A 26,168-nucleotide genomic window follows, 5' to 3' on the forward strand; every position below is an offset into this window, starting at 1 on the left:
CACCCGCCTGCTTGTGTCTCCCGGTATCTGCCCCTTACTTGTCTGCAATCGTCATTGTATTTTTTGGCACGCAGATGACAAATACAACAAGGAAATCTGTATAAACAGTGCCTGGAATGTTCCCTGGGAAATAAACAAGAGACTTCAATTGGCCGCTTGGCCCCCTATGCAAATTCAGAATATATGATCCCACATCACAGAAAAACAAAGCAAACATCAGCGCCAGTTTGTTGTGCTGCCAAAAACAGTCCATTAAAAATAATAGAAAATCATTCAAATTCCGTCTGAATACAGAATAAAATCACATAGAACTATAAATATTTCCTTTTACAGGAAGAGTAAAGGGTTTTTATCTTGCCCCCAGACCTTCACCAGCTGGGCTGTTGTCCCTGCTCAGCACTGGAGTGAAAGAGTTAACCGCACCCCCACACACCCAGGAATTCTTGGAATGTGAGAAGAAAAGAGATGATTGGTCAGCAGAGACCAATGTTACCATGGCAGCTAAACCCGCCTTACAGGAGCACAGTCGATGATCTTTTCTACTTCATTCACACGCGGATTGCACCGTCTCCATGGTGCACCAACACTGCAATGAATCTACACGGGCACACCAACACACGGATCCGCGCCACACTGGGAATTTCATCTGCTCCCTCACGCCTTCTCTAGTCCTTCTCAGCTGCACTGGCCCTCCCCTTGCAAGGCTCCACCTCTCCTGACTGCTGCCGCTGTCTCTGGTTGCTGCCTTGCTCTCTCAAGGCATCCTGCACTCCATGCATTCTGCTTCCCCAAACATTTTTGTGGTTATCTGCACATCAATAACCACTCCTTGAGCACCAAATACGCTGCTTCTTCTCAGTCACACCTTTGAGATGCCCGCCGCTATGCACAACTGTGCTATTGTGGCCACAAAAAAAAGCAGTAGTAAATAGGAAGGGCAACCTGAACAAAAATGTACCCTTTAAAAGATGAATGGTATGTCTTCCTTTTGATTTGCCTTTAAAGGCAATGACACAGGCGGTGCCTCTGATAAGAAACATGGCAGCTCCAAAGATTTGCCTTTGTAAGCACATTGGTGCCCATGGCCAATTGCCGAGATCAGATGTTAGTCAAATGATTTGTCAGCTTCTAAAATTCCATGGGTTTGAGAAAGATAAAATCAATACCCTTTCTTTTGCCCCATGACAAATTTGCCATTAATTGCAGTTAAAAGGTGATGGTGCCACCCTCAATCAGAAATTTAAAAACAAAAGAGGGAGGCAGCAAAGGCCAAACACACAAAAGAAGGGCTATATGGGCCACAGAACTAACAATCAATAAAGGTCCAAATTCAAAGTCAGTTAATAATACCAACATGGAGGAACTAAGCAACATTTAGAGTCACTTAAAACTCTAAACCAAAGGGCACTTGGAAATCACTCCCTCGTTATATCCACATGGGGAGCTCCTGATACAGGAAGCCTTGGCAGCTCAACAACTAATGTGGTTCTTACCTTAGGGTTATCCTGCCAGCCTGATCAATAGCTGGATCAGCGTCAACCAAATATCTGTCAGAGCAGCTGACTGATTTTGGACCCATGCATGGCCTAATTAGCTGCAGGCTTAGTCGCCAGTTATTGGCCCATGTATGGCCAGTGTTACTTCCATAATACATTTAGCCAGACTATTAAGTACGCAGTCCCTGCACTGTACATACGATGCACACACATCCACTTTAATATACAATATAACAGAAACATAATGCCCCCACCCCCCCAAAACTACAGCGCCTCACTATCAATACTAACCGTAAGCATTGCATTATGCCCACAGGGGCTATTTACTAACATTGTAAAGGCAAAGTGCCAGCGATATATTGCAGAAATCCCTGCAGAGGCTACAGATACTAAATACAGAGATAATGCAGATAATTAGAATGGGATACTGACACCTCAGAGGTGCAATTTCCTCCCTAATCACTGCTGTACATAACGGCCACATCTCATAGCTAATTAGGCTAATAAACGGCCTTTACTCTGGTATTAGCACAGGGCCAGAAGGTTCTCGCTGACAAGAACGCATTCCTTCTTAAAGGAACAGTTCGGTGTAAAAATTAAACTGGGTAAAATAGATAGACTGCGTAAAAGTATTTGTAATATAGTTAGGCAAAAACGTAATCTATAAAAGCTGGAGTAAGCAGATGTCTAGCAGAATAGCCAAAACACTACTTCCTGCTTTCAGCTCTCTAAGCTTCTAGTTAGTTAGTGACTTTAGGGAGCACCACATGGGACATAACTGTTCAGTTAGTTTGTGAGCACACAGGTCAGATTCAAAAGCAAACTAACTGAACAGTTATGGCCCATATGGCCCGCCCCTCAAGTCACTGATTGGTTACTGACTGCTAACAGCTTAGAGAGCTGTAAAGGAGGAAGTAGTGTACTGGCCATTATGTTAAACATCTGCTCATTCCAGCCTTTACAGATTACATTTCTGCCTAACTATATTGGAAACATTTTTTTTATTTAGTGCAGTGTATTTTACCCAGTTTCATTTTCACACTGAACTATTACGTGAAAGTAGTCTCCAGTAACCATGAGGGTCAGTTTTTTTCTCATTTAACATCAGTGGTTTAATGTGCGTATAAAAGCCAGTGTGTACAGGATACACTAACAGTGTGACTGTTTATTCCTACTTAAATTACTATGCACAATAATAGTCTAAAAGCAACAGATTTTTTTTAATTAAGATTTTTATTTCACATTCAGTTCTGAGTACATAACAGTAAGATTTACTGATATCCGAGACTGAATTGTCATTTTGAGTGACACTTCATGTGGGTGTGGCCTGGGTGTTGATTAAACAAGTAAGAAAATCTCTGCAACACAGCACAGGTCCCTAAACAACAGTGCTATTCACCACTAAGAAGCCCCAAGGAGTTAAAGGAAAAGTACCACTAAAAATTTTTAAGTAAAAAATCTATTCTACGCTGCCCCAATAATTGCCCTATCCTGCACACCATTTATAATTTTGAATGCTTTATTAGAAAATACCTGTTAAAACTTGGCTTCCGGTCATTTGAAATAGGGCAATACAGCAATGAAGGGAAGAATCCACTATGCGACGATTGATTGATCGATCCTAGCCTTCCTTCTGTATAGGAAAGAGTCAGGCTAGGATCGATCAATCAATCGATCGTCACATAGTGGATTCTTCCCTGCATCGCTGTATCATTCTATTTCAAATGACCGGAAGCCAAGTTTTAGCAGGTATTTTCTAATAAAGCATTCAAAATAATAAATGGTGTGCAGGATAGGGCAATTATTGGGGCAGGGTAGAATAGATTTTTTACTTAAAAATTTTTAGTGTTACTTTTCCTTTAAATGGAGGTCTTTTTTATAATAATCAGAAAGTAATTATTGGAATCCAAACTTGCACGGGTGAAGGTTATAGTTGTATACCTGCTACATGAAACCTGGGGGCAGTGCTGTGCATAGAGGGTATAGTAGCACAACCTTGTCTGAACAATCATGGCTGCTCCCTCTTAGGGCTCTGGCACACGGAGGAGATTAGTCGCCCGCGACAAAACTCCCTGTTCGCGGGCGACTAATCTCCCCGAGTTGCCATGACCCGCCATCCCGCCGGCGACTTACATGGCACACGCGGCAGCGCGATTTCCCGAAAGACTCGCAAGTCTTTTTCGACGATTTCGGGAAATCGCGCTGCCGCGTGTGCCATCCCGCTGGCGACTTACATGTTGGGGAGATTAGTCGCCCGCGAACAGGGAGTTTTGTCGCGGGCGACTAATCTACCCCGTGTACCAGGGCCCTTACAGCAAATGCAAAGCTTCCCTGTTAGAATGTGTCATGCATTAGACATGGTGGGTATGCATCTTTTAAGTCTTAGAATCCCCAGCCAGTGCTAATTTGCCCCACAGATCTAGCACCCCTATATCACCCACACACTGCAGATCTACACTCTAAGGGCAAGCACACATGGAGCGACTTACTCGCCCGCGATAGATTACTGGTATCGCAGGGGAGTAGCCGCTTCGGTTTCCAAAGTCGCACAACATTGCCCGCAGGAGGAAAGCAAAGCGATGCAAAGGGTTTACCCCAATAACTTCTATTGCTGCCGGTGGTAACCCAAATTTTCAGAGCGGTTACTCCTCTGAGATAGCAGCGATTATCGTGGGCCAGTAAGTTCCTTCCGTGGGGTCTTGCCCTAAAGCTGCCCATACACGCACCAATATACCACGTAAAAACTACATTTTGTTACGAATCTCAGACCATGTGTGGGCTCCAAATTATTGCTGCAATCATTTTCTTACCATGGTGATCAGGCATTTAGTCAATCAGACAGGTTAGAAAATGTTGGTTGGATAACGATAAAATCTGCACAATGTATTGTGTATCTGGCAATATCCTTCAGTTTTGTACAATTGTTTTCTGCCAATTATTTTATGTCAGAACATCCTCTGGTTTGTTATTTTTAGTACCTTATCCTACAACTTCAATCTGAATGTTAGTTTTAAATAATTGCATTTTAAAGGACATGTAAACCCCCCATACAAAAATGTAATCAGTGAACAGCCTCTTTGAAATAATTCAATACCTGCCACACTGGTTGTCCAGAGGTTAATAGTAAGGCTGAAACATCCCCTTTATCACTTAGATTTGCTTCTCCTCCTGTAACCCACTCGACCCCCTCCCTCAGGAATTTGCTTTGGCTGTTGGCTTGTGGGCATGCTCAGTTGTTCTAAGCTCAGATTACTAAACATGCCCCCCAGTCTAGCAGCCAGTAAAGAGATGGCATTGCTGGTTCCCATAGAAACTCAGTTCTAGCTGTCTGCTTCAATTTTTTTTCTCCAGAGCTCAGCTTTAAAATTACAGTGCTCAAACAAAACAGAACTTTTATCAGAGACAGTCCTGCCTGTGTGAACCTGTATTCTTGATGAAAGGTAAGGGTCTGTGTGTGTGTATGCTGTTTGCAGATTTAAATGTAACTGATTATGTATCAGAGGAAAAATGGCCACTGGGTGAAAGCTGCTATTTGCTTTAGGAAAATGTGATGGTGCTGGCAAACGGAGGGGATATATGCAGTACAAATTATGCCATTTGGGTGGGGGAGTCGTGCCCAACTGATATACACTGTAGGCAAATGTAGGCTTTACATGTCCTTTAAGGTACGATTGATATCCGAATGTTCATCAGAAAAAGACTAAAATCTGAATGTGTATAGCCAGCTTAAGAAAAAAAAAAGGAGGGTTAAAGAGAGGGTCAGCAGGTTGTAAATGCAATGTAAACACAAAGATTAAATTACTGTGGGAATGTTTGGTATTTAACATGAGCCGTGCAGTCGCCTTTTCTCTATACACTTGCTCTGAAGACACCCTTATACTGAGAAATAAGAGATGCGCACTGGTGTTCACACTTCTATGTGTAAAATATAGGGCAGCAAGAGGGCACGCAAGTTAAGTTATGAGCAGACCCAAACATTTGCCCCCCATGCCAGAGATAATATAGGGGTACCTTCAGGCCTGTCAAGAGAGGGTCTCGTCCCAGGCCAAATGCAATATTTAAATCTGCCCCATAGAGATCTGTCTGATCACCAACCATTTTTGGCTCCATGCAGAGGCCAATCTTCTGCCACAGGCATCAGCTCTATATCTTTTACATTACCACTGAATTAAAAAGGCCCCATAACATCAATTCTCTGTCACCCAAGCAAACAAACTTTTAATGTTGCACCCTGTCCCTGAGAATATGCAGGAGGTTGTTCTAGCTTATGCTACGCCTATGGAAAGTCACGCTGATCACAAAAGGGGTTGTTGTTTCTTGTATAGTATAATATAACACAACAGGGGGGTTATGGGGGGGACTTGATTCGGAACAGCCTGAAAACACAACTGGTCTAACACAAATCCCTACCTAATTACACAATGAGTTCAAAGAACATTTCTTCCCCACGTAGCAAGGCTGACATCTTAAATTGGGCATTTTCCATTAGAGCAGCAGTATTTCTTTGGTTTCTAAACAGACAGTGCTGTTCTGCCGCTGTCAAAAGGGAATATGTCTGGCTCAAGAAACAATATGGCAGGTCCAGCTTATATGTATGGACACAAAAGAGAGAGTGAACACAGTAGCCCATGCGTTATGGCCTTTAATCACAAGAATCGATTCTCTAGATGTCCTAAATCACTGCTGCAGTCTGCTACATAAGGTGCCCTCCCCAGACAATAAAGCACACATACAACAGTATATGCCTGTAAATACCCAGCAGCATCCATGTCACAGTGCATTGTGACTAGTTCTCTTCCGGCTCGGTTTTCAATGCAGGCACTATGAGGAAATTCTACTTCCCTATGATACTTTCCCTTTAAAACTGAAAGCTGGGCAGGACCTGCCTACAGTAAACATGACATACACCAAATGATACGCTTATGTGTTATGTTGGTTCAAACGTGGAACTACTCTGAGAGGGGCAGGGCAGGGCAATATTCATATGATCCAGGAAACAGCGGCAGCTTCTCAAATTCCCTTCCTGGTTTCCAACATTGATCCAAATACAAGGATCATAATGCTTTTGTATAAAAAAAACCAAAGAAATACAGACATTGGGATTTACTTGGTTCGCCAGAAATTAACAGCACTTAAATCATGACCTTTTTCTGCTTTGGGCTACCAGGTTGACAGCTATCTGGCTAACCCTGAACCATGTACCAGCTGTGCAGGCCATCAGTTAAAGGAACAGTAACACCAAAAAATAAAAGAGCTTTAAAGTAATAAAAATATAATGCACTGTTGCCCTGCACTGGTAAAATTGGTGTGTTTGCTACAGTAACACTACTATAATTTATATAATAAGCTGCTGTGTAGCCACGGGGGCAGCCATTCAAGTTGGAGAAAAGGCACAGGTTAGGGCTCTGGTACACGGGGAGATTAGTCGCCCGCGGCAAAACTCCCTGCTCGCGGGCGACTAATCTCCCCGAGTTGCCTTCCCTCTGCCATCCCACCGGCGAACATGTAAGTCGCCGGCGGGATGGCAGACGCGGCGGCGCGATTTCGCGCAAATCGCCGAAAAAGACTCGCGAGGCTTTTTCGGCGATTTCCCGAAATCGCCTCGCCGCGTCTGCCATCCCGCCGGCGACTTACATGTTCGCCGGTGGGATGGCAGAGGGAAGGCAACTCGGGGAGATTAGTCGCCCGCGAGCAGGGAGTTTTGCCGCGGGCGACTAATCTCCCCGTGTACCAGAGCCCTTACATAGCAGATAACAGATAAGTTCTGTAGAATACAATAGTGTTTTATCTGTTATCTGCTATGTGCCTGTGCCTTTTCTTCTTTGAATGGCTGCCCCCATGGCTACATAGCAGCTTATTTATATAAATTATAGTAGACTTTCTGAAGTAAACACAAAACTTTTACCAGTGCAGGGCAGCAGCACATTATATTTTAGTTACTTTTATACACTTTCATTTTTTGGTGTTACTGTTCCTTTAATATGCTGGTCACTTGGTGCGGAGTAGCCAGATAGATTAGCAGACCATATCAATATACAGGCAGCTTTCCAAATAACACATATTAAAAGGACAAGGAAAGTAAAGTTCCCTTGGAGTGCCGATGTGTTAGGCCGCCACCTTTTGGGGAAAGTTAACCTAGGAGGCCAGAGCTCTTTTCTATGCATTGACCTAGGGTACTTTCTGATCACCAACATGTTTGTACATTTTCCCAGGGGGTCCCTTTGTGCAGTAGATTCTGAAATTGTGCTATACTGTCCAGGCACCTGTTCCAGACCACAGCAAGGGGTCATTGGAAAATACTGTACTGTGCATATGTTTAGGGTATCCCTAGGAAAATTGAGATATATGGCAGAAGCCCAAACAGACAAGGCTAGATTTTAACCCACCCCCCACAAAGGTGAATCTGACTTTCCTTGGCCTTTAATCTAAGAAGAAGATTACACAGCCCTTTTAATGTACATGAACAAACCCTGCTGTTGTATTGTCAAATTCACAAGCACCAAGATGCGCAGAACTGACCCCCCCCGCCGATGAGAGAGTTTTGCTTGTGTAGAACTATGCTGCATTGTTAGAGCGTTCTCTATGGGCTGAGCCTAATGAGTGGCGGCTGAATGGCAGCAAGCAGTTATTGCAAGCAACTAAATTTAGCCTAAAAAGACATGCAGGCCCCTCCCTGCTTCCCCTACAGCCCTGTGTATTCGTGACTCTGCATGGGAGAGCGACAGCGAGGCTGCAGCTGCATGCAGCCAGCAAACATGGTGACATGGAAAGCCAAGGGAAAAAACACAGTTGGGACATGTTCCCCAAGCTTCTTTAGTACATTAACTGCCTCCATCTCAATAACATCTCTTATATTCATCAACTGCATTATTTGCACAGGCAACTCAACATCATTTTATGGTATCTCTCTGTACAGGCTATGAGCAAACTTAGGGGGCTGTTCCTGCTGAATTGTGCTTAGTACAGGGGAACACCTATGCTACCATAATTTTATGGTATCTCTCTGTACAGGCTATGAGCAAACTTGGGCGGCTGTTCCTGCTGAATTGTGCTTAGTACAGGGGAATACCTATGCTCTTATAGGTTTTGAGGTACTGCTCTATACAGGCTATGAGCAAACTAAGGTGGCTCTTTTTGTAGAACTGTAAGAAGACACACACAGGGTACAATTATGTGTTTTAAAAGGAAGGCTCATTTACAAGAGAGTGCAAAGGGCCAACAATGCAACGTTCAGTCTTAGTGGCGTGATTGTGTAGGGTCAATTACACTGCTGTTCTAACATTCCTTGCCCCATACAAGAGCCACAAAAACTAATGTGTGCAAACGGGCACAAGCTGTACCCGTGTAAATTTACACACCCTACAATTGCATGCAATTCTAATAGTGCAACAGTAAGCACCCATAGACACACACACCCAGTAGTTAGGGCCTGCACAAAACAGGCATTATGTACAGGGTGCTGCTCCTTGCACTTCAGGAAAGATGTACCTGTCAAACACTGCCAATATAGAGCAGCCTTTTTGTGTATGAAAACCTATTTAACACAATCCTGCACCCTTAGTACAACCTAACAATCATAAATAAGCCCTAAAGTGCGTATCTGTGTACACAGAGCAAGCACCATCATCCATCAGTACTGCAGAACATATGAATTGCTATTCTTTCCAACAACTTGGTACCACTGGCACGTCATGAACTGTGCAATCTAGTCAGCTGACACACAAAAGGTGAGACGACAAACCACGCTACTTGGTGTGAGTCAGCAAAGGACCTCTGACTTTAGAACAATACGGGACTCCCTGCCCTTACAGAAGCAAACACCATATTGTTCTATTCACTGCCTATCCTCAAGAAAAAAAAAAAGTTACTTCTGGACCCTGGTTGTAAGGCTACAATGAAATTAAAAAGGCTATTAGCCTTTAATCTCTTAGTGTGGCAATAAGGCAGTGATCCCCAACCAGGGGTTCGTGAGCAATGGAGACACATTTTTACTCCAAGTAGAGCCTTCTTCGGGCTAGCAGTCCACACTGGGCTACCAAATAGCCAATCACAGCCCTTATTTGGCTTCCCTAAATATTTTTTTTTCATTCTTGCGTGGCTCATCAACCCTTTTTACATCTGAGTGTGGTTCACAAATAAAAAAGGTTGGGGATCCCTGCAATAAGGTCTGCAAGCACAGAGAGCAAGACATTCTGCACTCCCTCGGTCATTCACACAAACAAACCAGTGACATTTGTCCCTAGCCTCCACAGATTAGGGCAAAACCAGTTAATATAGTCTTTGTATTATGAAGTCCTGAATGTTCCCCCCAATAGAGATAACAGGTAAGATCATGTTTAATTACATAATGGCACTACCATCCATCAACAACTGTACAGAGGGAGGGTTCACCAAGTCAACAATACTCACAGTGGCATGTGGTTCCTCCGTGTATCCGCCCGATTCAGTTCCTCCTCCTCAATATCTGAATCTCCACCTGAACTGCTCTCAGTAGCATCAGAGTCAAATCCAAGCTCACATGCCCTCAGCGCAGCACCACCTGATAAACTCAACTTCGCAAGCTCCGGGGCTGCTTCCTTCAAGAAGGCATCTGAGCCGGCACCTTCCTCCTCCACCCGGCGTTGTGCCTCTGCTTTCCGAGTTAGCACAGTAAGCCGAGAACGAGGAGACTCGACAGTCCGGTTAATAGAAGCTCCGACAAGGCCTCCGAGTTGTTGATGAAGGTGTCGTTCCACCTGTTTTGCTTGTACCAGACGCAAACGTTTCTGCAGGCGCCGAGCACGTTCTTCCATTTCCCCATGACGTCGCAAAAGTGCTTGTAGTCGGGCCCCTGAACCCGGTTCCACAGGGATTCCCTTCTCCTCTTGTGCTGCAGTAGGTGATTCTGGGGAAACAGCTTGAGTCTTGACCCAAGTCTCCAGGTTTGGGACAGCATGGCCAGGGGGCCTATCCACAGCTGGCTTATTGAGTTTCTTTGCAAGCCCATTCAGAGGTCCCCCTTGACCTCCTCTCCCAGAATTAGTGATGCCTCTTAGCTCCTCCAGGTTGATTTCCAAGATTGAGGGCCGTCCCCGGCACAATGACTGAGACAAGATGGAGCCGGGACCAAGGACTCCAGCCAGTTTCAACTGATCCTTGCTTATAGTTCCGCAATAGCTGGCGACCAGGTCGGGGGCGGCAGGTGGAGGCAAAGAGCCACCGTTAACCTCACCAAGGGGGAGAGAGGACGATGGGGGCGCCAGCTTGAAGTGCAGGTTGTGGGCGTCAGGGGCAGGGTCAGTGAGAGCAGGAGCCATCGCAGCCATTCAGCACTGGGGAGAAGAAGGGGAAAGGGAGGGGAATGACTCCCCAGTGGGGGATGCTGGGGCAGGCCACGTTGCCCTTGCTCAGTTCCAAGGAGAATCTGCAGAAAGAAAGAGAGGAGAGATTAGGGGAAGAAAATGAGAATGTTACAAAAACTGTCAAAATTGATCAGGAAAAGATTCTCTATAGATGTTAATTACCAATAATAACATTTAACAGAGCTTTGAGATCATATCGGTCAGTAATCCTATGCAAAGTTCACTGTTTACATCACTGCATGATTTTAACAGAATTTAGTTATGTAAGAGGGTTGCCTGGTCGGCATCTGAAAGAAGGGCCATTGGAGTGGGCCCTCTTGCTGCATTTTTTAAAAGTGCAACTATAGGAAGTCCCCCTTTTGGTCTTTGTTATTATAGTCTACAGGTGTAACAAACAATGGAAACCACTGAATTCTGTTTTCAGCCTGGTGTGACTATGGCTTTGTTATAAGGCTGGAGCAGCAGTCAAAGCATTACCAGATCACCGCTGTGTTTGGAAAAGGAAGGAAGGGAAGGAAGTCACCGCCAGCACCAGGAAAAGCATCTATCAATGCAAACAGGGAAAGTGCCTAAAAAAAATTCCAAATGAATATAAATCATCCCCACCATGTTACATTTCCTTGCTTGAGGAAGCAGTTGAGAGGATGGGATCCTGCCTCTTCTGGGTAATGCAGTGATCAGATTGGCAGATCCAATAGGGAAATGTAAGGTTGCTACAATCCCAAAAGTAAACAGCAGTCCAGCCTAGGGAAGAAGCAAGCAGTCTCCAGGCCAAACTGCTTTTCTGCTCTCTGGCACCAGTAATGTTGGAGTATGGGAGGTAGGTATCACTGGACTGGCAGTGCCTTAGGGCAACCTTGTAGCCATTCCCTCCTAGTAATACTGACTCATTCCTATCAGAAAGACATGTTTATATCACTTCAAACAGTAACACCAACAAATGAAAGTGTTTTGAAGTATCCAAAATAAAATGAACTGTTGCCTTGCACTAGTACAACTGGTGACTTTGCTTTAGAATCATTACTATAATTTATATAAACAAGCTTCTGTGTAGTTATGGGGGCAGCCACTGAAAGCCTGAAAAGGGAGAAAAGGCACAGGTTACATAGCAGATAACTGATAAACTCTATAGTATACAATAGGATTCTGCACAGCTTATGTTATCTACTGTGTATCCTGTGCTTGAATGGCTGCCCCAATGGCATATTGTTTATATCACCAATAGTATTGTTCCTGAAGCAAACATGCCAGTTTTACCACTGTAGGGCAACAGTACATTATATTGCCGTAAGGTTACCATACACGTTCAGATTTTAGTCTTCTTCTGATGCAACGATCTGAAACTTACATTCAGAATGAAATTGTAGGTAAAACACAAATCGGAGGATGTTATATACATGAAATAGTTGGCAGACACCAATCGTAAGAAAGTGACTTAGGTCCCCCAAGGATATCGTCCAACATGCAATACATGCACAGATTTTTTTGTTAGCTGACCAAATTTTTCTAACCAAGAAACTGGGGGGCTAGTGAGTGTTTTTGGCTGAAATGGCCCAGGAGTTTCCCATTCTAGTCAATGGGCGGCTGCATGAGTCACATACAGTCCATTATCTCTAGCGATACTATTGTATAAAGGGAACTGATCCTAACAAAATAAATTTAAAAAAAAAAAGCTTGCAAGTAACAATTTATGTAATTAAAAAAGTAATCTTGTGCTTAAACAAAGACCTATTAATACAAAATAATGGGGTCACTGTGTGTGTCTAGCCTTGTTTCATAAAACTGATAAATGCTCCACTCATCAAATGCTCCCAGGAAACAAATGGGGCACTAAGAGCTAGCGCAGAAGATAGGAGGCCTTAGTGCAACACAAACCGACTCCATCCTTTCTATCTGAATGTGGCCAAGTGCCAAATTCCTAGCAAAAGATTTGGCCAAACCTTAACCCAAATTTGCATCAAGATTCAAAAATAATTGTATAATATGCTTAAAAAATCATATTTGGTTAATTAAGGTTTTAAAGGTACAGGACTAAAGATTTGCATTCAGTTTGAAGTAATTGCCCAAAATGCATAATATGTCCAAGGAGCTGCACAGACACATCACATGCCACACAGACAGAAACCACAGATTTAGCCAGATTGTGGCCCCTTCCTACTAATTAAAAATGCTGGTGCTGATTTCATATAACACAAGAGAATCCTGTAAGTGTGAATAAACAGAAGACCAATATTTGGAACGATTGAGCACGAAAAAAAAAAAAAAAAAAAAAAAAAGACCCCGGAAAAATTAAGCCTCCAAAAAGTTAAGATGGGGTGGTACAAAGAAGGTCAAACAAGGGAATGGCTAGTAGAACAGCCCAAAGCCATGGAGGACAGATAGATGAAAGAGATGGTGGCAGGAGGAGGGCACAGCTAGAGGTTGGCCAACATCAACAAAGCAAGGCAGAGAGACTGGTGGGGGGAGGTGGGGTTGGTGGCCAGAGCAAGGCCAAGTGGCGCTGCCAGAGAGGCTGGCAGGGGGTTGCCAGAGTAAGGCAGAGAGGCTGGCACAGGGAAGACAAAAGGATGACATGAAGAAGGTAAAGCATTGGGAAGGACAGAGTCAGAGAGACCCATAGAGGCTGGCATGGGGAAGACAGAGCAAGATTAGATGGCAGGTAGAAGAAAGAGCGGTAAGGGCATAGAGAAGATGAGTAGGCACAGCGAAAATGAAAGGCTGACAGGCACAGACAGAGATGTAAGACATTAACTGAAAATACTTGCCCTTCCAGAAAAGATAAAACAAGCTCCATTGGTGCCTATCAAGACTTACTGGAACCCCCAAACCTAAATGCCCCTTATCCTTAATAGGTTTCCTCACACAGCCAAATAAGGAAGGAATGAGGTTTGTGTGTATGTGTGTGTGGGGGGGGGGCTGGAAGGATATAACGCCCCCTCTAGGAGAAAGGGATAGCACAAGTATGAGCATAATATTAGCTGCACATCATCTATACAACTGTAAACAGACACCCGGACTCTGTATTTAGCGCCAAGGATAAAGCTTATCTAAAATCAATGGCAGATGAAGGATGGATAGAGAAGCTAAAAAAGAATGGGGGCTGGGGAAGAAGAGGAGCTGAGAAATACAATGACAGAAGGGGGAGAAATAGTTGGGGGGGAATAAGAGCAGCTGACAAATAGGAGAAATAGGATAAGAGAAACATGGGGTGAAGAGAGGACTGACTGAGGAAGGCAGAGAGACAGGCTAAAATCTTATATAAAGACTAAGGAGTCAAACCTGCCCAATCGACACCTGGCCTATTTTCGCAAAGATATTGGTTGGAGAGGGCTTTCAGGGGTCCCCATGCAGGGGCAGATAAGCAAAATCAGAGTAAAGGACTCAAATCAGCAGCTTAAATCTGCCAGTGTATGGCCACCTTAACAAAATGCAGGGTTCTAAAGTCTAGAGAAGGATAAAAGATGATAATTTGGAAAGATGGGACTGGGAACAAAAAAGGCAAGAAAGTGGTTGAAATTTGGCTGGTTATAAAGGAGGTGAAGAGGGATAAATCGCTATGTGGGAGGCAATAATTGTGCAGGCAGGGGTGTGGGAGAGAAGCTGAAATAATGGGACACAAGGAAATGAATAGAGAGAGGGAGAACATAAATGTGGGATGTAAGGGAGAATAAAGGTTGAGGTTGAATGCAGGAAAGTGCAAGGGTCTTTAGTGGAAGAAGCTCACGTGAAAAGAAAAAGGCCAAGTACAGAATAAGAAAGGTTTAGAGGGAAAGGAAAGAGGACAAATACTGAAGAAAAGAGAATCCAGAGGAAGAGAGGCTAAGAGAGAAGGGAGAGAGAGGGAGTCCAGAGGAAGAGAGGCTAAGAAAGAAGGAAGCGAGAGGGAGTCCAGAGGAAGAGAGGCTAAGAGAGAAGGAAGCGAGAGGGAGTCCGGAGGAAGAGAGGCTAAGAGAGAAGGAAGCGAGAGGGAGTCCAGAGGAAGAGAGGCTAAGAGAGAAGGGACTGAGAGGGAGTCCAGAGGAAGAGAGGCTAAGAGAGAAGGAAGCGAGAGGGAGTCCTGAGGAAGAGAGGCTAAGAGAGAAGGGACTGAGAGGGAGTGCAGAGGAAGAGAGGACATGAATGATTACAAAAAAAAGTAATGGCAAGGACAAAGGCAGAAAAAAAGCTAATAGGGAAGAGATAAATGCAGAAGAGAAGCTAAGAGAGAAGAGTATAGGTGGCCATACACGGCATATTTCAGCTGACGATTTGAGACTTTTAGACTAATTCAATAGCTTACCTGCCCATGTATGGGCACCCCCGATGGGCCTACCTGACCGACATCTGGTCTAAAGCTGGCCAGATCTCAATTTGTGTAATTTAATTAGATCATTTAGCCCTTAGGTGGGCATATCGGAAGATCATATGTGTGGTTGGCGACCTTGCCAAACAAGCGGATCACAACGTGTATGGCCACCTTATGAGTGCAGACATAAGCTGGCTGAGAGGAAAGGTAAAGAGAATGAAGGGAATATAAAGAGTACAAAAGAAGAAAGGATAAGAAGATAGACACAGGATGAGTGCAGAAGACTAGAAGCTGAAAGGGAAGGAAAAGAGGGTGAGTTGAAAAAAAAGACAGAAGCTGAAAGGGAAGGAAAAGAGGGTGAGTTGAAAAAAAGACAGAAGCTGAAAGGGAAGGAAAAGAGGGTGAGTTAAAAAAAAGACAGGAGCTGAGAGAAAAGGGAAAAGAGGCCAAGTACAAAAGAAGAGAAGCTGAGAAGATACAGGAGTGCAGAAGAAGACAAGCTGAGGGGGAGGGAAAAACAATGAGTACAAAGAGGCTAAAAGAAGAAAAGAGGCCAAGTACAAATGAAGAGGATGAAGGGAAAAGGGATGAATACAGAAGGAGAAGCTAGAGGGAAGGGAAGGGCAATGAGTACAGAAGAGGGGAGGCTGAAATGGAAGCTGAGAGGGGAGGGAAAGACGACAAGTACAGAAGAGGCTGAGAAACACTGGGAAAAGGAAGGCTGAGACAGGCTGACAGACGGGAGGCTGAGGGGAGAGATAGCAAGCTACATGTGTAGGGTGGGGGCATAAGCTCTCTAGGGGTGAGGAGATAACATAGGGATGGTTATAGGGACAAGTAATAGCAGAGATCATGGGTGGCTGCAGCATTTCAAGAGGACAGTTCATTGGCTGGCTATGAAAGGAGACCTGGCTAGCTAAGCATGCTGGGACATACAGTCCTAAAGAACAGGAGGTTCTACAGTTAGATCTTGCTATTAGGGGGATAAAAATACATATTCTGTTACCCCCATTACAAAACACCATATGTAATAGGAGTGGGGGGCATAAACATGCACAATGTACACCTATTAATCACATGACAACTAAACCACACTCACTCCTTCTATCCAAACGGCATCCGTATGGATCACTATCCTCAGCCGACACTCACCCCTACGCTAGACAGAACAACAGGGTCACTAGAATAGGGGGGCTCTGGGGACAATTAAAGATCTCAGCAGGGAAGAAAACTTCTCCTATCAGAGTTACAAAAGGTATGTCACACCTGGGACCCCCACCTGTTGTATAACTTGTGCAAGGCTCGCAGAGAATGCTGGGAGCAGTAGTTTGCTACCAGATGGAGAGTCCCCCCTCCCAGGGACAAATAAAGAGCAGACTTACAGTGAGTGTTCCAGTTGTGGGGGTGGGCTAGAGCTCCAGTGCGGGGGATACTAGCCCAGGCAAGCTCTGTCTCTTCACTTCTGCTCCATGGAGGGGCGCTATTGCACAGAAAGAGATCTCTCCCCCCTGCCGGGGGGCAATACCCGCTCTGGCGAATCGGAATAAAACGTGGAAGGTGCGAGGGAAGGGTTAAAGGGTGACAAAAAGATTCTCTCCGTACGCGGGAAATAGCCAGCTAGTCGCCCCCGCCGGCCCACGTGTCTGGGGCAAAGCAACGGGGTCGGCACTGCGCTGCCTCCTCTGTAATCCTATGGCAGGCGCCCGGGTAGGAAAGGGGGCAAAATGGCGCCGTCACACAGACGGACGGAGAGGAAGACTGCGAGGGAGGGAGGGAGCAGGCGGTTGCGATAGTAAGATGGGGGGGGAAGGAGGAGACTCACACGCCTGAAGGCTGCTCCCAAGCTCCACCTGCTGGGGACTGCGGGAACTGCACTGTGTGTGTTTTGCGGGGAAACACACGTGTCCCGGGCATTACATAGCAGGTATCGCTCGTCTGGCCGCCTCCATGCACATCCTATACAACTCAAACACGCTACTAGAACAGCGCCTCCAGTAATCGGCTCACAAATACACTGGAGCTGGAAGTACCAACAATCAGCTCAGGAGACAAAGTTATAGAACAAAAGGAATGCCAGAGTTGCGCAAACTGTTATTTACATAATGGGCATAGCTGGTACCAATCCAATTTAGGGTGAAGTCCCCATTCCGAGTGCCCTGAGAAACCCCACGCTCCCAATAAGTTCTCTCAGCGTGAGCCGCAAAATGACAGACAGCGACGTTCTCGCTAGAGCCACTAGGGGGCGCACAGGTTCCCAGAACTGAGCCTCCCGCGCACAACAAACAACAAAGGGAGGGGCATGACGTCACATGGGAGCGGGGAGAATGGCATTGTGGGAAATGTAGTCCGGGGGCAAACCACGGCACAATGCAAAACAAGCCATGCTGTTGCTGCTGCATAAATACCGAGGGGCATGTCCCTGAACATCTGCAGTCAGGAGGTCACTGCCCCCAGAGAAATGAAGCCAGCAGCACTGTCATGGCATGCCTGCATTTATCTGCACTCAGCTCACCCTATGGATAAGCCTATCCCAAATAATCTGCAATAGCAAGTGTTTGAACCTGTCCAGAGATGGTCACTATCTATTCTTCAGCAATTAACAGTGTGTACCACTGCCTCAGTCAAGGGCCGCAGATGCTGACAGATTAGAACTCCCAGCATCCTCCAACATATAGCGGCAGGCTATAAAGAAGCAACTGTCAGCTGCAACATCTAGAGACCCCTGCGATGTAATGCCTCGCTGCCCTCCAGTCAGTACATAAAGCATTCATCATATGAAGTGAATTTGAGTCCACTCTTTTTTAACCTTGCATTTTGCTGGACTACAACTCCCAGAATCCTCTGACATATAATCAAGATTAAAACAACATCTGGGTAGCCAAGCTAGAGTACCAGTACTGCCAATAGATCACCACATTAGTGCCACGTAGAACGCTATATTTATTCTGCAGAATGCTTTACTTGAGTAAAGAGCCCTAGAAGCTCCGTCAATTTGTTTAAGATAGCAGCTGCCATTTTAGTTTGGCCTTCATAGCTTGCTGCTGCAGCTCTAGAGTTGGTAGATCAGATCACACATTCTAAAGGGAGGGGTGAGAGTTTTATGAATTCCAGAGTAGCAGAAGGGAGAGAAGAGAGAGCTGTGCAGACTCCAGCCTGGGGAATGAAGGATTTTTCTGAGAGGATGTCTGATACCAAAGAACATGTTTACAAAAAAGGAGACAAGAAATCCTATTTCTTTTGATAGAGGACTAGAGTGCAGTGCTTATGGCTGTATTTACATAGACCTTTCTGATAAAGCTTATTTATTTTTTACCTTTCCGTCTCCTTTAAAAGGAAGATGGCAGCACCTAAAGGGGGGCGGGTAGTAATCAGCAATTACAGCATACAAGTTAGGGGGCAGGACCTAGGCACCTCCATCCAAGTCACCAACCATGCAGTTACCCAAGGAGGTTGCCCTCTACAGCTATGCCCTCTGTACGATGCAGCCACCCAAGAAATGCCCTGATCATTTGCACTCAGCCTATCACCCACTGTGATATCACCAGTCTCTCACCCCAGGGCTCAGTCAGCGCTGCCTGTTCAGGCTCTGCAGTTATGGGATCAGCCCCCTGGCAGATTAATATGGGAGCACATCCCTGTGATTATCTGCATGCAAGAGCTCACCCTATGTTACTCATGCCAGCCCAGCCTGCCTATACCCTGTGACCTGCTGCTGCTGTGCAGTCAGGACACGACCTTACATGCTGCAAAAATCCTTATAATAAGGTATGCTTACTGAATCCAATTACGCAATGAGCCGGTACCCCTGGGGATGTGCACATTAAACACCCCCTCTGAACAGAAATATTCAGTGCAAGAAATTATTCTTATTATCATTATAGCACCAACATATTTTGCAGCGCTGTACAGCACAAGGGTAGGTTTTATATACAAACACACACATAGCAAATACTCATCTCTTGCCTAAGGATGCCAGTGCCAACTCAGAAGCCTGTGCCAGTCTAGCAATACTAAATGCCAACCTTTTCCTTCCAGGTCACAAAGGGGTTAATAATCACAGCCAGCAAATTCCACTCTGCAGCAATGTGGCTGAAAATGCGCCAAGGTTTGTGCCAGGGCTGATCACCAGCAAGGAATGCTGCCCTCTTGCAACAGATTAAGAAAAAAAAACCTTCAGCAAAATCGAGGACTACAGTTCCCATAATGCAACGAGACCAAAGTTGCATAAATAAAATAAATCCTGCCAAAGCACACATAATGAAGCTAAACGCCTTCCCATAAAAATACAATTTATGAGTACAATTTCCCCACCAATCATGAGCCAAGGGGACAGCAGAAGGGGAGATGTAGGCTGCAGAGCTGACACTCTAGTGCAGGGTGGGAAAGCTAAGTGCCATAGTGACATGGAGGGAATTTCCAAAACAAAAGAGGGCAGAGAGGCATGGCATGGAACCCAGCCACACAGAGAGGAAATCAGTCAGGCACCCACCCCCTTACCCACAGCCCTGGTACTCACAGGCACACAATGCGGGGCTCCAGGGGGCCAGGAAAGAAGAAAGTGCTGTTCCAAAAAGAAGAGGGGTGCAGTTCATAGCTCCAGCATGTCTCACCCTGCTCTGTACAAGGCACACACTGCCTGCCCGACTGGGAGCTTCAGCAACACCCCGCTCCCAGGCTGGATCATGTAGCACCCACCCGCGGGAGGGCAGCTGGTCCTCATACACCTCCAACCTAAGCCCCGCGCTTTTCTCCTACGAACTGCACGACTCCCACGCCTTTAACAGTTCAGTGCCAATGCTCACTGCAAGGGACACGCAAAAGGGGCAGACAGAAAGCTACCGCTACCTGTGAAAGAGGCACCCCGCCCCCCCTGTATTCAGTCCCTCAAATGGTATCTCCCCCTGCTGCTTGTTCGGATAAATGCGCTTGCTATTACACAGTATCGGCCACACGAGGGCGCCCCAGTCACCACAACGTGTCACATGCCAGGTCCATTATGCAACAGGCGCTGAGTGCATTATTACTGGCTGAGTTTTACACTTGGCAGCCCTCCAGGGGCACCTCTCAAAGTGGCACACACAGGCAGAGCTATGCTATAGGAAAAAAGGACATTCATAAATAAGAAATCAGTGCCCGATCTTATACCAGGCTGGTAATAAAATAATACTGCAAGCAACACATAACCATACATGAACTACAACTCCCAGAATCCTCAGCCAGTTTAACAAGTAATTTGTTTTGGTGCATTTTTTTTCCAATAATAACTGTAAAGCCTTTTACAAGACTTCTGTCAGCATAAGCTGTACCTTTTCTTTTGTCACAGGACTGGTGTATATGACTTTAAGTACATTATCCAGATGACAACCTTCATACCTGCTCCACATAGGATTTAGTTCCTTCTGAGCACTCTCTTTCGGTTTGTGCATTACCCCTACGCCAACATGCACTAAGCATTGGGGAAGTCAGCATGTTACCCCAAACAATGCCCTGCTTTGGGTATATTTTATACAGTGTCGCAGGCTGCTGTTCCTCCAGTCATTTACAGCAGCCCTTTGGCAAGATTAAGAGCTAGATGGGAGAAGTTTCATTCTGGCACCGGGCAAATGCCAATAAGGCTTTAGTATCAAAAATATAATTATCTATGCAAAATCGCAGCACATGGATGTCTAGCTTACAGCTGTCCCTTAACTACAGTTCCCAGAACTCCCTGAGAACCAAAAGAATGTTCCATTTAACAACAGAGACATCTAGAGAACTGGCTCTTGTAGAGATGTAATGGTACCTACCGTTTCTGTCTTAATCATCTATAAATATATGAATATATAAAATATCAACCCTTTATCCTTGTAGATTGTAAGTTTTTTTGAGCAGGGCTCTCTTCACCTCTTGTGTCGGTTATTGATTGCATTATCTGTTACTCTGTATGTCCAATGTATGAAACCCACTTTTTGTACAGCGCTGCGGAATATGTTGGCACTTTATAAATAGATGTTAATAATAATAATAATAATAATAATAATAATAACATATTGCACTTATGTATTTGCCTCACAACAGGGCAAATAGAATAACAGAGAGACTATTTGCGGGAGCTCTGAAAGACACAAACAGGTGATGCAGGGCCATCTAGAGGCGCATGGTGGAACAGGGCTGGCAGCACATTTATGTAACATTAAGGGCACACAAAATGGCTTATCAAGTAATAGCTTTCCTCCTGTGACTTCCTGTCTCATCACTCCCTCAAGGAAAACCTACCATGTCTAGGCTCACCAGATCTCACCACACATGGACAAGGGGGGGTTTTGCAGAGATACAAACCATGGGGAAACGGGCGACTGCCAGGAAGGACAGCAGCTTACACTGCATTGCATCATATACTCAGCAACAGAAACATCCAGCCCACTCAGTGGCAAACCCACAGCTCATTTCCTGCATTCTTTAGCCAGCTCTATAGTGTGGTACCAAGTATGGGTGACTAGCCCTCTCTATGTACAGCAGGGACAGCTAGGTCAGCTTTCTTTCTACTAAAAAAGGAAAAAGTTTTTACCTACTTAGAATTATCACTTTAGATCCTAAGAACCAGAATATCTTGTGAGAGTGAAGTTAAACTATAATGAAATTAAGGAAAAAAGACAACCCTCTCAAAGGTCTAATCAATTTATTTTTTTAGAGGAAAAAAAAAAAAGACACCTTTTGAGATCACTTCAATTTTCTTCTCCATACAGAATACTAGAACAGTTTGTTATATTAATGCACTAGTATTTATTATTGCAGCCCCTAGTCTTATTCAAGTGACAAGTGCTATAGTAAGTGCTATGAATAAGACCAGGGGGCTGCAATAATAAACACTAGTTCATTAATATAACAAATTGTACTTCTGTTTATAATAAATTGTTTGTAATAAATTGAAGTTATCTCAAGGAGTCTCAAGTAAATTAAATAGACCTTGAGAGGGTTGTCTTTCTTACATCTAAATTTTATTATTGTTTGCTTCCTACTGTCACACCTCTCCTTCTAATCCTGACCACTGTCCTACATTAGGGGTAGAGTGCTTCTGCCACTGTGACACGACTACAACTCTCAACATGCATTGCAAGCTCAGCTAATTGTTACATTTTGAGATCTGCAATTACAGAATAGCTGGATCACTGACACTTACAAATTCTTGCCCATAATAAAATTCCTCTCCTAATTCATAAATCATCCTCCTCATCCTCCATAATTTTTAGATTCCCTAGGTAATGACCCACTTCATATTCCCTGATAACCAATCCTCTTGTCCTCACATGTGTTGTGGGATTATTATGCATGAAACTGAGACTGTATTATATTACATTTTTTCTGGAGGCATTATATATATGGATTTGGCATGTGTTCTGGGGGCTAAATATATGGATCTGGCATGTGTTTTGGGGGCATTATATATGGAACAGGCATAAGTTCTGAGGGCATTATAAATGGAATTGGCAATGCATTTATCCTACTATGTTTCTGTGATATTTTATGTGAAACAGACATTACAGGTAATCCTGCAAGGTAATCTAAGATGTATTTTAAATTAAATTTCCACAGCATTTTTGTTGCTATGTGTTCTGGGGTATTACACATGGAATTGGCTGTGGGATATCATGAAAGAAGCTGGCAACTGAATTAAAAAAATAAAAAGGGAACAAAGAAAAGCATAATTGCAGAGGAAATAGGATAATTAAAGGTAGAATGGCCAGGTGCTGCCCCATATTTTTTTAATAGTATATGGACTACGTTTTTAAAATTACATGCTCCTCACAAATTAAGCAGGCTGCAGAGGCAGACCAAGCTCTAATGTTAAAGCAGCTGGGAGAAGCATCTAGTAAAAGGCCCCAGGGCATTACCATTTCCAGTGATAGGCTGTGTTGTCAATGATCCCTATCGACTATGGTCAGCAATGAGGACTCCCACACTCACAAATGGTAACAGTGAGGAACAGGGTCTAAGGGATGTTTCTTGTAATATTCAACCATCTGGCTTTACCCATAGACCATCCCTACCATGGATTTTCCAAGACATGAACCACTAACCCTGACTGCTATCTCACCATCCCCTAACTAATCCACTTGTCTGATGTGACCCATGTCCTATGAGCAGGCCCGGACTCGCAGTCTACAGATTCTGGCAAATGCCAGAGGGGCTGGTATAAGATGCCATAGACCACGTGTCAAACACAAGGCATGCGGCCTGAACTGCTGTTATTTTCAAAACATAATTAATGCACGAAGATGGCGTGTGATATGGTGTTTCAGGGTGAGGAAGGATCTATCCTTTAGTAAGATTAAGTATCTTAATAAAAAATTCAGCCCGCAGCTTAGCCTGTGTTTTAGATTTTGGCCCCCTTATGTGATTGAGTTTGACACCCCTGCCATAGACAGTCACTATTTATTGGGATTTTTTGGCCTCTCTGTACATGATATGCCATGGCCTATTTTATATCCCATTCCAGACCTCCTTATGAGAAGTCGAGATAAATAAGTTCATCCAGACCCCAAGAAAGAAAAGAGCAATGCTGGTGAGCTGTAAGGCAAGGAGCAGCATTAGTAAGGCAAAGCTGTGGGTCGTGTTTACTTCAAGAAAGTTACTGTTCCCTTCAGCCATGGGCACCCAGTCTGGATGTGCAGCCTTAGCAATGTGCACTGGATTGCTACCCATTTCTTTTCCCACTACAGATATTTAGGCTAATGGCACAGGACAAGGATTCTGTGTGCCACTGCCTTCCAGTGGAAAAGTGACAGAGGGTAACAAAATGCCTGCCATCTCGCCTACCTCCGTCAGAGGTCCATGGCCTCACATTTGCTTGCACATTTTAATACCGGACATCCGCTATCATCATTTAGAGGCACACTGTATGCTGCTTAGAAGTCATTGCAGTTTGCATTAAAATTATCACTAATTATATAAGATTTATATGTGTTTCATTTCATTTTTATGGTTACCACTCTTTTACTGTAACCCCAGAATAAATGGAGATAAAGGAATTTCTGTAGGACCTGTCCTGTCCTTTCAGTGCTATTAAAGACTCACATTATAAAAGCATGGCGCTTACTCACCATATTATCAGACTGTACCGATTTTCATTTGATCCATGGATCCTTGTTGCCTCATCCCGGCTGTTCCTCGGAGGCATCCTTGTAGCATTGTCTGCCAAAGGCCAGTTTGGGGGGTTCCTCTGCATCATCCATTGATATCTAGGATCACAAATAGTCATATTTTTTCACTCACGCTATCTGATTTAGTTTTTTTTTTTTTTTATTTTGTGGAAATTTTTAATAGGGTGGACTCTGGTAGACAGTGGTATTTGTATGTTCTCCCCTGTATGTATTTAGTATGAGTGAACATATATAGTATAAGTAGTGTCTGCCCTGCATGTGTGGCACAGTGTGGTAGTGTGCACTGGGGCTGTGCTCCCCCCACAGCTGATCCTATAAAGTTCCAGTATCTAGTGTATCTGGCCTGCTGACTGCTAGAGAATACTGGAGAATTCCTCACAGCCCCCTTCATCCCCAACTCTTGCAATGGGCTGTTCCATCTCTGCCCAGCCTCCTCTGGATGCCCAGGGGTGCTCTACCCCCACTCCCACTGCCACCTGGTGCATGAACCCCACACCCCAAGCACCCCTCAGTTTGCACCTACCTGCACAGCTCAACCAGTACTGCTGGCTCCGGTGCCACCCTTTACCCTCCCTTGCAAGCTCCGGATTGGTGAAGGTCCGGAGGAGCTTCGCGCGATTGGTTAATGAGTTGTCCGTCAAGCTGTAAGGGGCGAGGCCCTGTGCGATTACTGTGTCCCTACTGTGTGTCTGGTTGCAGGATATGAATAAGGGGGAGGGGGGCTTTAATGGGACATGGGGAGACCGCTAAAATAGGGACACTTTGCACCATGAGCGCTGAATTAATTGTTTATAAATCTGCAGAGAAGTGACGAGGGAGGGATACTCTATATCCAAAGCTGGAAAGTGGGTTATGGTTTTGGGGGGGCCATGAACCATATCTTTATGTAAAAATTTCCATCCACAAAGAGACTTCAATGCGCAAGAATGTGGGGTCTGTCACACAGCGTCCCAGTTATTCCTAAACTACAGCTCCCAGCATCCTCTGAGAGGAATTGAAGAGCACAAGTGTAATGCCACCATAAGCTCAATGTATGGCAGTTACCAGGAGTAACTTGGTTACCCCCACACCCCATTACTAGTAAATCTCACACTGGCCTGAAGGCTTATATAGCTCAACAAAAGCTTTTGGGACACATATTGGCTATCCCTAGCCTAAAATCTGAAGACAATTTGTTGCCCATGAAATAACATGTGGAAATCACTTCCTGATATCTATGCCACAGATAAAAGCAGAATTTCTTGTACCAAAGCACAGCAGTGACACAAGTGCATATTTATTAAATTTTACCTTTTAGTAGCATATTTGAAATATTTTCCCCTTATAAATATGTCCTTATATAATATACCCCACTATTTGGCTGCCTTAGGTGCCAGAGCCTGTCTGTCCTGTGCTGACTTCACCTCACTTCCATGGTTCAGTCTGTCTCAGTGTTAGGCTTGCAGAAAGGGCATAAGTATAACTAAATGTCACTAGGTTACCCCCCCCCCCCCCATAACTTGAGGTACTTTTCTCCAATATATATTTAAACTGAACATCAGCTAAGCATTTCTGAGCTGGCCTTAAGGCAGCTTACTGGCCCATGTATGTGGCATCCCTGACCAGTGTTGGACTGGCCCACCAGGATACCAGGAAAACTCCCGGTGGGCCCAGGCGTCAGTGGGCCCTCCTGCTCCTGACCATTTGGCCTACTTCATGGTCATTCCCAATTTCTGAATAGGAACAAAGAGGAAAAATAGATGGAAGGATAGATGCTAGCATGTAAATAAAAGAAACTTGGAGAATAAAGTGGTTGAGTGAGGAAAGGAGGAAAAATAGTTTGGAGAGTGAGCCCAAGGTTTTCCGGTGGGCCCCTCTAGGGCAAAAATCAGATCAGCACTATTTGGCCCAACATGGTCAAATTGGG

The 26,168-nt window shown here is 44.6% G+C and overlaps 1 protein-coding gene across 5 annotated transcripts in view; it reads right to left on the bottom strand.

Annotated features, from left to right (window-relative positions):
* kansl1 (KAT8 regulatory NSL complex subunit 1) overlaps window positions 1–24,817 on the bottom strand; it is a 37,659-nt gene extending 12,842 nt beyond the window's left edge. The window contains exons 1-3 of one of the 5 annotated variants that reach the window (XM_031894227.1): window positions 24,786–24,817; window positions 24,203–24,340; window positions 9,906–10,899 (exon numbers count right to left, since the gene is read on the bottom strand). In XM_031894227.1, the coding sequence (XP_031750087.1) occupies window positions 9,906–10,801 (896 nt within the window). In that variant the 5' untranslated portion in view covers window positions 10,802–10,899; window positions 24,203–24,340; window positions 24,786–24,817. Of the gene's footprint in view, window positions 1–9,905; window positions 10,900–11,443; window positions 11,731–16,504; window positions 16,931–19,638; window positions 19,982–24,202; window positions 24,341–24,785 lie in introns of those variants that run through there. The other 4 variants (XM_031894228.1, XM_031894225.1, XM_031894229.1 and 1 more) reach the window with 4 other exon arrangements.
* Window positions 24,818–26,168: the final 1,351 nt, after the last annotated feature.

Source organism: Xenopus tropicalis, chromosome 10 (genome assembly GCF_000004195.4).
Source record: "Xenopus tropicalis strain Nigerian chromosome 10, UCB_Xtro_10.0, whole genome shotgun sequence".
In the NCBI taxonomy this organism is placed as follows: domain Eukaryota; kingdom Metazoa; phylum Chordata; class Amphibia; order Anura; family Pipidae; genus Xenopus; species Xenopus tropicalis.